The 14,963-nt window shown below is 27.4% G+C and overlaps 1 protein-coding gene across 1 annotated transcript; it reads right to left on the bottom strand.

The window, feature by feature from the left end:
• Window positions 1-1,087: 1,087 nt before the first annotated feature.
• Window positions 1,088-11,309, bottom strand: LOC114945677 (uncharacterized). Its single transcript, XM_085483762.1, has 10 exons — window positions 10,241-11,309; window positions 10,009-10,087; window positions 9,551-9,735; window positions 8,922-9,087; window positions 7,625-7,961; window positions 4,987-5,461; window positions 3,225-3,357; window positions 1,996-2,180; window positions 1,732-1,897; window positions 1,088-1,603 (listed from the first exon to the last, which is right to left on the bottom strand). The coding sequence occupies exons 1-10, from the start codon at window positions 11,307-11,309 to the stop codon at window positions 1,363-1,365; spliced, it is 3,036 nt and encodes a 1,011-aa protein (XP_085339888.1). The 3' UTR covers window positions 1,088-1,362.
• Between the last annotated feature and the right edge of the window lie 3,654 nt (window positions 11,310-14,963).

A 14,963-nucleotide genomic window follows, 5' to 3' on the forward strand; every position in this document is an offset into this window, starting at 1 on the left:
TAAGTTTCTCTATTTAGGCTTTATGCCAACAATCATTTTGTTTACTTGTTTCTTTTTGAATAAACCAAAGTATTGTTAATAAGGAATAAGCGAGCCTGAATCTCCCCCTTCCTCCCGAATCCTGGAACCGGCGAGCCGATCCGCGGCGTCGGGAAAGGTGAACCGTTACAAACAATAATGAAATCAAATTATCTTTTTGTTTTTATGTTTATTAACAAAATCTCGAAAGATTGATCTGATTTTATTCTACTATTAATGTAGACGGTTATGCGATTGATTTTTAATTATCTCGCTAGGTGCAGTAAAACATATATTACATCACTATAACCGATATTATCTTCTTTTTCTAAAAGGAGAGCAGAATGTACAAGAAAACGTGTTTCCACAAGAGAGGAAATGAAACTATCAAGGACGACGAATCGTCGATTGTTTTGTGAGGAAACACACACACGCACGCACACACATTATCTATCTACTACTATAAAATTATACTTATTTAACATTTACGTATACGAGACAACACAAATGCGTGCTGCGCGCACGATATTGCCTGCTGTTATATAATCATTTTATATAATTTTATATAATTTTACATAATTTTATTTAAATTATATTATAGAAATAAAAAAATGAAAAAGAAATAAAAATTCGGGAATTAAAATTATGTACATAAAGAAATTCGATAATTAAAATTATATACATAATAGAAATTTGGCAAATTAACATATTGTAGACAATAAAACGTATTTTTGTAACTTGTAATTAATTTTTCATACAAATTTAATTTATTTTTCGTAGATACATATTACTATTATATGTGGATACATGTATAACATGCGGATATATAATATAATCGTGTACGAATTTATTCGTAATTAATTTGTGAATTATATCAAATTGAATAAAAATATTTTACTTTTCTTTGATACATTTATATATATATTTTTTTTATATATTTTAGATATTTATTTGTCTTATAAAAATCTTCCTTTATATCATAATACAGTACAATATACTGTACCTAATCTTTTATAAGATTGTTTGAAGAATTTTTTTACAATAGACAGATTTATAACCATTGATTTGACTCCAAAATACGTATCAATACAATAAATTTTCTCTGTGAAAGTTTAAACTAAATCTTTTGAAGAAACGTAAACATCTATGTCTAACACTGTAAAGTTATTTTCAATTAAAAAATTATAAGATTATATTAAATTGCTGATTATTTATTGATTCTTGAACTGCGATAAAACTTTTTTACACATTAGAGTTCAGTCCCATCAAATCTTTCGCGTGACAGTTTTCTTTGTCCGCAAGAACTCGACTTTTCCTACATTATAAACACCTCTGACGTGATAATCAAGTAGTCGATGATGATACACCATTTGTCTTGCATCCGAATCGTTTCAATAATATAATTATGACTTTCTTTTTGCATACAAATATAATAAAAGTGCAAATATGCTGCGGAATATCTATCACATCAATATAATACCCGATGGCATCGGGTATATAGTTAAATAAATATAACACTCTTATGACCCATTGAATGATGAGCAAGACGAATTGCACGATAAATAGTCTTAGATACAACTGTAACCTGCAAGAAATATATATTTACACATTTGGATATCTTTCAATAATAATAATATATACTATTTATCGAACTATCTTATATAAATATATAATAAGAAAATTTTGATCCTGAAAAAATGTCTGAATACAAACCATTTTTTATTGTCATTGTATTGCTTGCTGTCTGAATCTGACAAACGAGTTCTCGTTTCCTTTTCGTAACGTGCGATGTTCATTGACGCAGAGATGGAAAAGCAAACGCTACTAATAATACAGATACTTCTCCAATTGTAAAAATATATCATCAATGTTTCCTTCTCTGTAAATATGATATGTAATAAATTTTTTTACTCTTTTTTACAATATATTAAAATGCTGTAGCATTAATAGAGTTATCTGTCAAAAACGTTTACTTACTACTGAACCAGCAATCTCCTAGTTGAAATTCCGGTCGCCAAATCTCTGGTAGACGAGAGGAAACAGACTCCATGATGACACAAAAAGTAGCTAATATAAAGGGGCAACCCCATGCATAGAGTGAATAATATATCAATTTTCTGTTCTCTCGTTGTCTAATGCTTCTTTGTAACGAACTCAATCCTCTGCAATTTTTACTTGTCATTATTTAGTTAACTATACATAAAAGAGAAACATTTTGTAACATTATATTGCAAATTATTAGGCTACGTTATATTTTATAATTATTTAAATTAAAAATGTGATAATGTGTATTATCTCAAATGTCATTTTTACATTCAAAAAATTAACTCGATTTGAACAAAAAATTTGATCTTAAATTAACTATCAAAATGTTTTTTAATAATATAAATTCTCAAAAATATTAATTTATTTCAAATTATAATTTAAATATAATTAACTTTTCTAACTAATAATACCTAGGTAGAAATCTGCCTCGATTTGCCGAGATTAAAAACAGGGCCTAGGTAAAAGAATTCAGTTTAAAATATTTGTCTAAGTCCAAAATACTCCCTAAAAATTTATTTTACCGAGGATAAAAATAATCGGAAAAATCTGCATGGGTTCTAGATTGCCACTGACATTTTTCCCAAATTAGAATAAATATGAAACTATATATGGGGCCACAGGATTGAATAATCTAGCTTATGGAAATAATTATATAATACAAATAAAGCGAATATATAAAAAAAATTATAGATCCTAGTTAGACTCCTTATAATTTTTCTACAAATTTTGGACGTAATCTTGAGCTCACTCGGATTCTGCGATAGGGTCTGTATGATTCAGATGTCCCAAACTTTACACAAGTTCTAATTAGATTTTTTACCTGGATTCCAGAAATATTTTTAAAAGAATATATGGTATAGAGTCCTGATTATTTTTAGACAAAATTTCTACCTGGGTATATCAAGCCAAATAAATCTTCTTATACAGCAACACAAATTGAAAAAAAAATTTGTTTAATTAAAATCTTACAAAATATTGCAAATTTTTTTGTCTTTATGTTGCTGGTATAAGCAGTATACATATAAAATTAAATATCCTTATATCGTTACAGAAAATAATTATGTTACGTCGTTTTGTATAATACTATAAAATATAAAGCAATTCTGTAAAGACAAATAAAAATGAGAGACAAGTATAATAAGGAATACATTGCAATTTACCTGAATGTCCGCCACATATCAAAACTTATCGTAATTAACCAGATATTAGCCGACAAAGAAAAAAAGTACATAAAGAAGGCTGAAAAAAATGAATAAAAGCTATAATAATAAATAATATACTTATTAACCATTAAACATATGCGTTAAAATACAAAAACACTAGGTAATCTTTTTGTTTTTTTATTAAACAAAAAAAATAGATTTATTCTAACTTCTTCCACTAGAAGTTTTTAAATATTTAATAATATACTATTGATATTAAATTAAATAATAATTTCCAAATTAATTTCCAAATTTCCATTATGTATATAATTTTAATTCATTGAATTTCTATTATATATATACATAGTTTTAATTTGCCGAATTTCTATTGTATTATTTGAAAACTATTTTATAATATATAGATGTATCTCTTTATAAATTTTTTTCTCATTTTGTTTAGTTTAATCGAATATAATTATGTACGCAAAGCGAAGTTATATTATTCTTTGATAACAAATCCTTAAAAATTGCAACACATGTATAAAATTATTATTGCAATACATGCATAGAAATATATTTATTAATTACGCGATTTATGAAAATTCAATATATAAATTTTTAACAGAAAAAAAATATAATTTTCTACACGAATCTTTTGATCAAAATATCTACGCTTCCATTAGATTCACGCGTCTGTACGCGTTCGCTAAGTTCGCGCAAAACTGATCACATGATCAGATTAGTATAACCCCCCCATCTGTTAAGATGCGCGGCTTCCGCGAGACTGATTCTCGTGCGAGTCTCGCAAGCGCGGGAGCGATGGTCACATGACCAGTGGTCACGTGTCTCTCTGTCACGTGCCCCGCGGTCATGTGACCAATAGTCACGTGACCTTCGTTTCGCACTTGCGATACCTCGCACGAGAATCAGTTTCGCGCGAGCCGCGCGGCGTGATGAATAAAGGGGGAATAGAGTCTTGCATGAGTCTAATGAAAGCGTAGATGTTTGATCACAAAAGATTCTTGTAGAAAATTTTATTTTTTCTTTCGTATTTTCTGTTAAAGATTTAAATATTGAGTTTTTATACGTTGCATAATTAATAAATATATATTTTTATGCATTGATTGCAATAATAATTTTTGCATGCATACGACGCAATTTTTGAGATTTTATTATCAAAGAATAATATAACTTTGCTTTACATGAGTAATTATATTCGGTTAAATTAAACGAAATGATATATATATATATATATATATACACGCTACATTGATTGTTTAATTATATAATTTAAATATACTGTACCAATTGCAACACAGATGTGGTACTCTTTATTATCTGTTAAATAATTCAAACTGTAATTAAGTATGCAATGAAATAAGCACCGCAATAATTGCGTAATATAATCCCGTGTACATTTCGAAACTCTGGCAATAAGGCATATATCAAAAATGTTGTTAGCAAAAATAGCATTGCCATTATACGGACACTGACAAGATAGGATACTATGTGTTCGTTCCAATTTATATCCTCATTTCTCATTTCTTTAATCTCCTCAAAAACATCTGCGCAAAAGCCACTTGATATACATCTCCCTTATTCCAGAAGACGCCGAGACAATATAATGGCGATTTAGCAAATACTTTATAAGGCGATAAATAGACAGAACCATTGGGAAAAATCATAAACTCGTTTTCATAACCTGCGGGAAGCGTGTAACGAGCCTTTCCTTCGCACGAATTGTGGACGGTCAGAGAAAAAAATTCATCCACTGTCTTACCTTCGCTGCCCTTCGCATCTTTCACATATGCGTAAACGTACGGGAAAAAGTGCTTAGTTTTTTCGGGAATGCATATACTGCCATCCACGCGATGGCCAAGAGGGCAGCAGAGCAGAATGCAAGTAATATTGTGGCACATTTCGTATGGGACGACGTTACTTTTACTGCTCTCTGTGAAATTTTCAAAGACCTCGTACAACATGGAATCGTTCTGTATAATCAAGTTTTCATAATTTTTCTGTGACGTGAAATTTTCTTCATAACTGGCATTAGTCGAATTGGTGTGAGAATTCATCAGTATTTGGTCCTCATCCTCATGATTGTGATCATATTGCGTATTATTGTTGGCAAATTTTTCATACATATCATATTCCAGTGTTTTTATTTCATTGCTATAGATTGTTGTAAAATCCGTGTCTTTCTCGTTTTGTACTGTCAAATTATCACCTTTCTCTTTATTGTTGGTGAAATTTTGCTGAGATTTCGATGACGAAATAATGAGCAGAAAAAGTGTGCAACACAAAAACACGAAATTTAGTTGACACATTATTCATATATAAGGATCCACTTTAAAATAATTAAATAATTGAATCAGTCAAACTTATCAAAATTTATCAGATCTCACATAGATTTCGAATTTCCAATAATTAAAAAATTCTGTATTAATTTTATGCATACTTTTATATTAATTGTATAAAAGGTGTACAAAATACAATATATACACATATAATAAAATCAAATTATCTTTCTCTTTTTATGTTTCTCGATAAAATTTCAAAGGATTAATATAATTTTTTCTAGCACTATTAACGTAGATGATTACGCGATTGATTTTTAATTATCTCGTTGCATTCGTTAAAACGTATAATGTATCACTGTATCCAAGTTTGACTTCTTTTTCTAAGAAAAGCGAAGAATATATGTACAAGAAATGTATTTGCACGAGAGAAAAAATTAAACTACCGAAAACGACGAGTCGAAGATAGTTTTATGGAGGAACTCACATACACACAGTCCATCTACTACTATATAAAATTGCATATATTATATAAAATTATACAGACAAATTTATGTATACAAGGACAACAGAAAAACATTTGGGGAATTTTCTACTGGCGTCAATTGACCAATCCAGCAGCGAAATAGAATAAACTCGTAAAGCCAGTTTCACAAACATCAGTGAACTTTACACTTTAATTAAATTACATCTTTGTTTCTTTTAAAAACTATAAAAAAAGATAAAAATGCAGTTTAACCGGAGGTTAAAGTTAATTGACATTTGTGAAACTGATCCTTAACTGTTATTTTTGGGCATTTGATGCTTAAATGAAGTCATTATATATTTTTAAGAATCTTGCTAAAAGAAAAGATATATTAAATCTTAGCAACAGTCAAATAACAAATTTTTTAGTTATACTATTTTTAAAATTTATATTAAATTTTAATTATTTTAAATATTTTCGTATGTAAAAATGTCTTTTAAATTGTAATTAATCGATTACACATGCGTAAGAAAAATTTTATTTGTTCCACAATATTTTATCAATTTCGTCGTTCTTTCTAGATTACAAAAATTTTGAAAATATGAAATTATGTTAACACATCCGTTTATCGTTAGTCGCCAAATTCTTGCATTCTGTCCTGCTAAATATAAACTAAAAACAAAATACTTACTATTTCAAAACCGGTTTACCTGGTTTATATATCCGGTTTTTCAAATCCAAGTTTTAATCTATATTTAGAACGAATTTATGTTGTGTGTGATTATACATTAAAATTCACAAAAATTTTACTATATAACAATTCTCTTGATTTTAATATTAAAATATAATACAATTAATCCTTTTGTTCTTAAAATTTTAATAAATTATCCATTTAAGATTTAAGTATTATCATTAGAATATAATTAACGCTTATATGCAAGTAGATATATACTAATAATTAATAGATAAAATATTTATTTTATATTAATTCTTTTCATTGATTCATTGATTAGGTATATTATACCATTATATTATAACACACAATACATATATTACACTAATTTAGGTATATTATATCGATATTATAACACATAAAATATGCGTTAAACATTCCTTTCTTTCGATTGCCTATATTATTAATAATATTCGCAGCAGATGTCAAAGCAATATTTTTGACAGTATAGTATAGTATATGTACGAAATGTTCCCAGTAAAAACAGTGTAATCATTATACGCATATTTCTATTTATAATTATGATAATCTTATATAATTATTATTGATATTGTTTTATTTTTTATTTTTGTTTTTTTTTAATTTTTTTTGTTTTTTATTTTTTATTTTTTTTATTCTATTATTTAAATGTTAAGACCTTGTTGGCAGCAGGTGTTTTTTTTTCTTAAAAAATTATTTATTATTTATTTTTGGTTTTAAAATTTTTGTTTTTTTTTGTTTTTTGTTCTTCTTTATTTTTTTATAATTATTCATAAACTTTTTCTTTCTTTGATTTACAATCCTCAAAAGGATAATCAAATCAAACTTGTTCTAATGAATAAAGACAAATTAGAATGTTGATTGTACAAATATATAATTATAAGGAAAATATAAAGAATAATTAGTGAAGAGAATATTCGTTTATATTTTGCATAGAAATTTAGAGTTCAGTCCCACTGGGTGAACTTTTAACGTGACAGTTATCCTGTGCGTAAGAATTATTGTCTTGCATAGCCACTTCTGACGTGGTGGTGGTCGATGTTACAGTCGTCTGTCGAACGTGTGAACCGCATCCAAATCGCTTCAGTAACATCATCTTGATCTTCTTTTTGCATATAAATATAATAAAGGTGCAGAGATTCTGCACGATGTCTACTAAGTAAACAGTAAACGAGACGTAATTGTATATACTTTCAGCCAACAATGACATTGTTATCAGGGACAAATTTATACCCATCGCGACAAACAGCATAATAAATAGCTTCAGATACAAATTAAACCTGCAAACAAATATATATTTATATTTGGATATCTTTTCAATAAAAATAATACTATTTATTAATTAAAAGTTTAACTATTTATTAAATTTACTATTTATTAAATATGCTATTTATTAATATTATAAATATAAGGCCCTAATGATAAATATAAATTAGAAAAACAAGAGCCATAAAGAAATTTATTTATTTTTACTCTACATTGACGTATTAATTACCACGCCTGGCTCTTAATTAAGAGACGTGGTAATTAATACGCTACTGAAGAGTAAAAATATTAAATTAATTCTTTAATCAGTTATCACTCTACATTAGCGTATTAATTACCACGCCTGGTTTTTATAATTGGTCCTTGTTCCTCTATAATTTATAACTATTTATTAAATTATTTTTTTACAAAATGGAATGAATTACAATCCTAAAAGAGAAGATAAGAAATAAATAAAATTATATAATGCAAAATAAAATTTGGCTCGTATGCAATTAAAATATGTGATAAATAAGAAGGCCAACTTGACGAGCTATAAGGTAGTTAAGTACAATTTTTTATTATAATATGACATATAATAATAAAAAATTGTAATTAAAGAAAGAAATAGTTGTTTTGAAGAAATTTTTGAAAAATAAAATTTTTTTTATAAAATTAAATGTATTCTTTAACTTTATTCTCTCATTATTTTCCACATTTCGAGAATTGCAGACCTCCTTGAAAACAAAAACAGAATTGAAGTTACTACGACATATTTTTCCTTTTCTAAAGATTATGTACATTAAAAGAAAAAAAATAGAAAACGAGAAAATACTAAGCACCGAAAAGATGTTTGCTTCAAATTAGAATTGCAGATCAATCCATATGTAATGTAATATTGTTGGCAGAAATATTAGCAAAAATAACATATTGGATTGGCTCATTAACAAACTACATAGAAGACTATCACACATCGATGCAAAAATAATACAGACCATTTCTTATTATCATTATACCGTTTGCTGTCCGAATCTGTCAGACCAACATTTGTATTCTTCTTGTAACGTTTAATTTTCTGAGCCGTAGAGATGGATAAGCAAACGCTACTAATAATGCAGACACTTTTGAGCCCGTGAAAATACAAGATAAACGCACCTCTCCCTGCAAGTATAAAATGTCATGAATTTTTATACTGTTTCCCATACAGCACAAAATATTTTTAAAATCTTTTAAAAATATTTCTTAAAAAATAAAATAATTCTCGAAAATATTTTTAAAATGTTTCTACGTCCGCTTTTTCATGTTTAAAAAATATTTTTGAATATACATTTAAACTAATATTTCAAAAATATGTATAAAATATTTAAGAAAATATTATCTGAGCGATAAAGAACATTTTTAATAATATTTTTAAACGTTTTTGAAAATATTATGAAAAATGTTACCACAAAAAATTGTTTAAATTATTTTTAAATATTCCTAAAACCATTTTAAAATGTTTTTATGCAATATTTTATAGAAATACTTAGAAATATTTTTTGAAAACATTCATAATATTCTGTGTTGTGTGGGTTCTCACAATACATTAAAACGCTATAGCATTGATACAGTTATCTTCACTCACCATGGAAATCGCAATTTCCTAAATAAAATTCCGGTCGCAAAATCGATGGTACATACTCGGAAAGAATATCCATGCTGACACAGAAAACAGCAAACATAAAAGCACATCCCCACGCAAAGATTGTATAATAAATCAACTTTCTTTTTTCTCGTTGTCTGACGTTTTTTTGTAACGAACAGAATTCTCTGCAATTTACACAACATATTTAATAAACAGAAGATAAAAGGAATCAGAAACGTTAAAATAATGTGTCTTTGATCGAGTCACTCTATCACTCTATAGATCAATATACCAACACAATATATAAAAAAATTTGATTAATACAGAATTTTGCATATTATTATCTATCTTTATCTTTAAACTGATATATGTAAAATCAAAAATAAAGCAATTTTATACAGGTAAATGAAAAGCAAGTTTAAAATAAGTAGTATAATATGGAATATTTTCCAACTTACCTGAATGTGCACCACATATCAAAGCTCATTATACTTAACCAAAATCGACTCGCTATAAAGCCAAAGTATTTTAAAAAGGCTGTAAAAATGAATAAAATTAAAGACTGTAATAATAATTATTAAATAATAATATACAATATTATTAATATAAATATAAATATAATATGTAATTTGCACTTTTAGTTGAAATATATAAGGAGCAGGAAATAAGTAATTTAGATATATATTCTACCTATTGTAATGCAAACAGAATACGGTTTATCATCTATTCTGATCATAATATCCACAAAGCTAATGATGTATGCAACAGTCAGGGCACCGCTGTAATTGCGCAACATCAAGCCGTGTACATTTCGGAGTTCTGGCAATATAGAATACACCAGAAATACTGACTCCAAAAGTAATATAGATACTATACGGCAAATCAGATATTTAATTTGTATCTCATGAATCATGGCGTTATCTTCAGTACTCTTCTTGATCTTGTCAGAAATATTTAATAATCCGAACTCATTCCCATCGACGACGGCGAGACAATATAATGTTGATTCAATAAATTGTTTATAATTAGGTAAATATATAGAACCGTTGGTAAAAATCTTATATATGTAGTGAAAATTGATGGAAAGCAGTTGACTTTTTGAGGACGAATGATAAATGGACAGCTCAAACAATTCGTTCACTCTCTTTTCGCTCTGCGTCGAATCGTTCATGTATACTTTCGGAAAAATGTATTTAATTTCTTCAGAAATGCAGTTCTCATCAACCAGACAATTGCCAAGAGGACAGCAGAGCCGAATGCAAGTATCATTATGACACATTTCGTTTGGGACGATGATAGTTTCATTAGCATATTTGCTGGAATTTTTGAAGACTTCAAGTAACATGGAATCATTCTTTTCAATTACAGTTTCATAAACTTTTTGAGCCGTGAAATTCCTTTTATGATTGACATACATGTATGTCGAATTTGTGTTAGATTTCATCGATTTTTGCTTATCATCGTTATTCTGCAATAAATGCTTGTAACGTTTATGTTGAATGAAATCATTATCCTCGCGTTTATTATTCATATGAAATTTATGCTGCATTTCGTCATTTTGTGTATTGTTTATCAAATTTTTGTGCAAATCATGTCGCAGGGTTATTATTTCGTCGTTATAATATGTTGTAGAATCCTTATTTATCTCGTATTGTATCGTCAAATTATCATCTTCGTTGGTAGAATTTTGCTGCGATTTCGATAACGAAATGACGAGGAGAAGCACGGAACACACAAATGCAAACATTTTTCTACTCATTACTTCATGTAAGAATATACTTTCAAATAATTTGATAATCAAATTAAGCGTTCGCAATTACTCATACAAGTTTTACATTTTCAATAATTAAAAAATGTCATATTGTATTTCTACATATACCATTGCTTTTGTATTAATTGCAATAAAATGTGTAAAGTGCAAAAGAAAATAAAATTAAATGATCTTATTCTATTTCTCAGCAAAATCTCGGAAGGTCGATTAGATTTTAGCACAATTATTATTAATATTAATGATTGTACGTATTGAATTTTAATTATCTCACTAGATAAAGTTAGTATTATATCACTGTATCTGGCTTCTTTCTAATAAAAAAATACACAAGATATGTACATCTGCCAGTGCAGAAGAGAAAACGAGACTACCGAGGACGACGACGAGTCGAGCTTTGCGAGAAACTGCGTTTTTTATTATAGGAGACTATACACATATAGGATATACTATACACATATTATAGCTTTGACATACTATTTTCTAACACTATTAACGTAGATGATTACGCGATTGATTTTTAATTATCTCGTTGCATTCGTTAAAACATATAATGTATCACTGTATCCAAGTTTAAATTCGTTTTCTAAAAAAAGCGAAAAATATATGTATAAGAAATGTATTTGCACGAGAGAAAAAATGAAACTACCGAGAACGACGAGTCGAAGATAATTTTATAGGGGAACTCACATACAACACAGTCCATCTACAGTAGTAGTTTTATATAGTAATATAAAATTGCATATATTATATAAAATTATACAAACAAATTTACGTATACAAAAACAGCAAAAAACATTTGGGGAATTTTCTACTGGCATAAAGTGACCAATCCAGCAGCGAAATAGAATAAACTCGTAAAGTCAGTTTCGCAAACATCAGTAAACTTTACACTTCGGTTAAATTATACTTTTTAGTTTCATTAGCATTTGCTGGACTTTTTGAAGACTTCAAGTGACGTGGAATCATTCTTTTCAATTACATTTTCATGAACTTCTTGCGGCATGAAATTCTTTTTATGATTGACATTTGTCGAATTCTAGTTAGATTTCATCGATTTTTGCTCATCATCTTCATTCTGCATTGAATGCTTGTTTAGTTTATGTCGAATCAAATTATTATCCTCGCGATTGTCGTTTGTATAAAATTCTTTGTCATTTTGTGTATTATTCATAAATTCTTTATGCAAATCATATCGAAGTGTTATTATTTCGTTGTTATAATTTGTTGTAGAATCCGCATTTATTTCGTATCGTATCGTCAAATTATCATCTTTATTGGTAGAATTTTACAGCAATTTTGATGACGAAATGACGAGAAAAAGCAGGGAACACACAAATAAAAACATTTTTCCATTCATTATTTCACGTAAGAGTATACTTTAGAATAATTAAATTTTAATTAAATTAGTGTTCATAATTTCTCATAAAAGTTTTAAATTTGCAAGAATTAAAAAATGTCATATTAAATTTATGCACACCTTTGCTGTTCTATTAATTTCAATAAAATGTGTCAAATGCAAAATATAATAAAATTAATTTATCTTATTTTGATTCGCATTCCACTTGAAAAAAACAGGCATTTTCACTGTGCTTATTGTTTTTTTTTGTTATGTATAATTATATAATCTATAAGAAAAGAAAACATTTATATGCAATTCTAAACAAAATGACAATTCATAACAGAAATCTAATTAATGACTGCATCTGTATTTCACAAAAATAAAAATTTTAAACGCTTTCAAAAATTTCTTAACGTTTATACATTAATTAAATTTTATTCGTCAAATATATTTTTCGATAACGTGATGAAAAGAAAAAGTCCGCAATACAAAAACGCGAAATTTTTATGACACATTATTTCATATTAGTATATACTTTGTAATAATTAAATAATTAAATCAGTCAAACTTTTCAGTATTTATCAGTTCTCACATATAGATTTCTAATTGTCAAAAATTAAATAATTCTGTATTAAATTTTTGCTTTAAATTTTATATTAAGTTTATGAAATTCAGGTGTTAAATGCAGAATATACACTTGTAATAAAATCAAAATATCTTTTTGCTTTTGTGTTTCTTAACAAAATCTCAAAAGATTGATTTGATTATTCTGCTATTAATTTAAACGATTGCACGATTGATTTTTAATTATCTCGCTAGATTCGTTATAACATATACTATATATCAATGTATCCGATATTATCTTGTATTTCTAAAAGAAGAGCAGAATGCACAAGGAAACGTGTTTCTACAAGAAAAAAAATGAAACTATCGAGAGCGATGAGTCGTCGATAGTTAAGAGAAAAATCACGCACACATGCTGTCTATCTACTATTATAAAATTGAACACATTTACGTATGCTTGACAACATATTTTATTTCATTAATTAAAATACAATTGAATTTAATTATTATATAAATATAGACAATGGAGCACTGAGCGGACGCCATTGTTTGATTTTATATAATAATTTTATTCAATTTTACTTAATTAAAATAAAACATTTTTTTTAAAACTAAAAACTCGCGAATTAAAATTATGTGACAAATAATATGGCTAGAACGCTCTTATCGTAAATAAAGAGGATAGAGAATGTACCGCTGCAAGAGAAAAGAGCAGTCGCCAAATTAGCGGAAGGTCTCGAGTTCGTTTCCCGATTCAGCCGACTTTTTCGGACCGATATATTTGTCTCGTCTACATCAGTTTTAAGAGAGTAAAAAGAGAAGAGAAAGTTAAATCTCAATTTAGAGATTATTCCTCTCTTCTCTTAGCGAATTGCTAAGTATTATATTTGGCTCTTTGCAGCGATACATTCTCTATTCTTGTAAAATTATGTGCATAATAGAAATTTGACAAAAAAAATTTTATACACAATAGAAGTTATTAATTCTTGCGCAAAACCCGGAAGCAATTGTTTCTAATTATTAATTATTAAAGTGCTTCATACGATTGACAAAATGGAACTATTTCGAAACGCTGTGCAATAATAATTTTAATTCTAGCAAACACACACACAAACAGAAACAAACATATCCACTCATACACACACACACACACACTGTCTGTATACTGTTATCAAATTATACACTAAGAACTAGACTTCGAATTATATCCAAATTGCATAATTGTTACTTTTTGCACATTCTATGACAGCATTGATAATGTGAAAAAATTGTAGTAGTTTCAACTAATTAATGTTTATTAATTTAAAAAATTATAATTTTATCACATTATTAATCTTCTTGTAAAATATGCAAAAATAACAAATATGCAATTTGCATATAATCCGAAATCTACTAATAACTATATACATATTATATGATGATTATTTTAATTTTATTTAATTAAAGAAATTAAAAAATTTTAAAAAAATAACAATACGGGAATTAAAATTATGTGCATACATAATAGAAATTTGACGAACAAAAATTTGGTACACAAAAAAGTTATTAATTCTTCCGCAAAGCCCGGAAGCAATAGTTCCGAATTATTAAAGTGCTTATTCATATGCACTGACAAAATAGAACGATTTCGAAACGCTGTGCAATAATAATTTTAATTCGCCGAATGTTATTATGTATATTATTATAATTTATAATTTAAATAATTTTAATCTGTTTTTTAAAAAACATTTGTCAATCTG

The sequence above is a fragment of the Nylanderia fulva genome, unplaced genomic scaffold (genome assembly GCF_048542155.1).
Source record: "Nylanderia fulva isolate GAGA-0341 unplaced genomic scaffold, ASM4854215v1 Scaffold268, whole genome shotgun sequence".
NCBI lineage: Eukaryota > Metazoa > Arthropoda > Insecta > Hymenoptera > Formicidae > Nylanderia > Nylanderia fulva.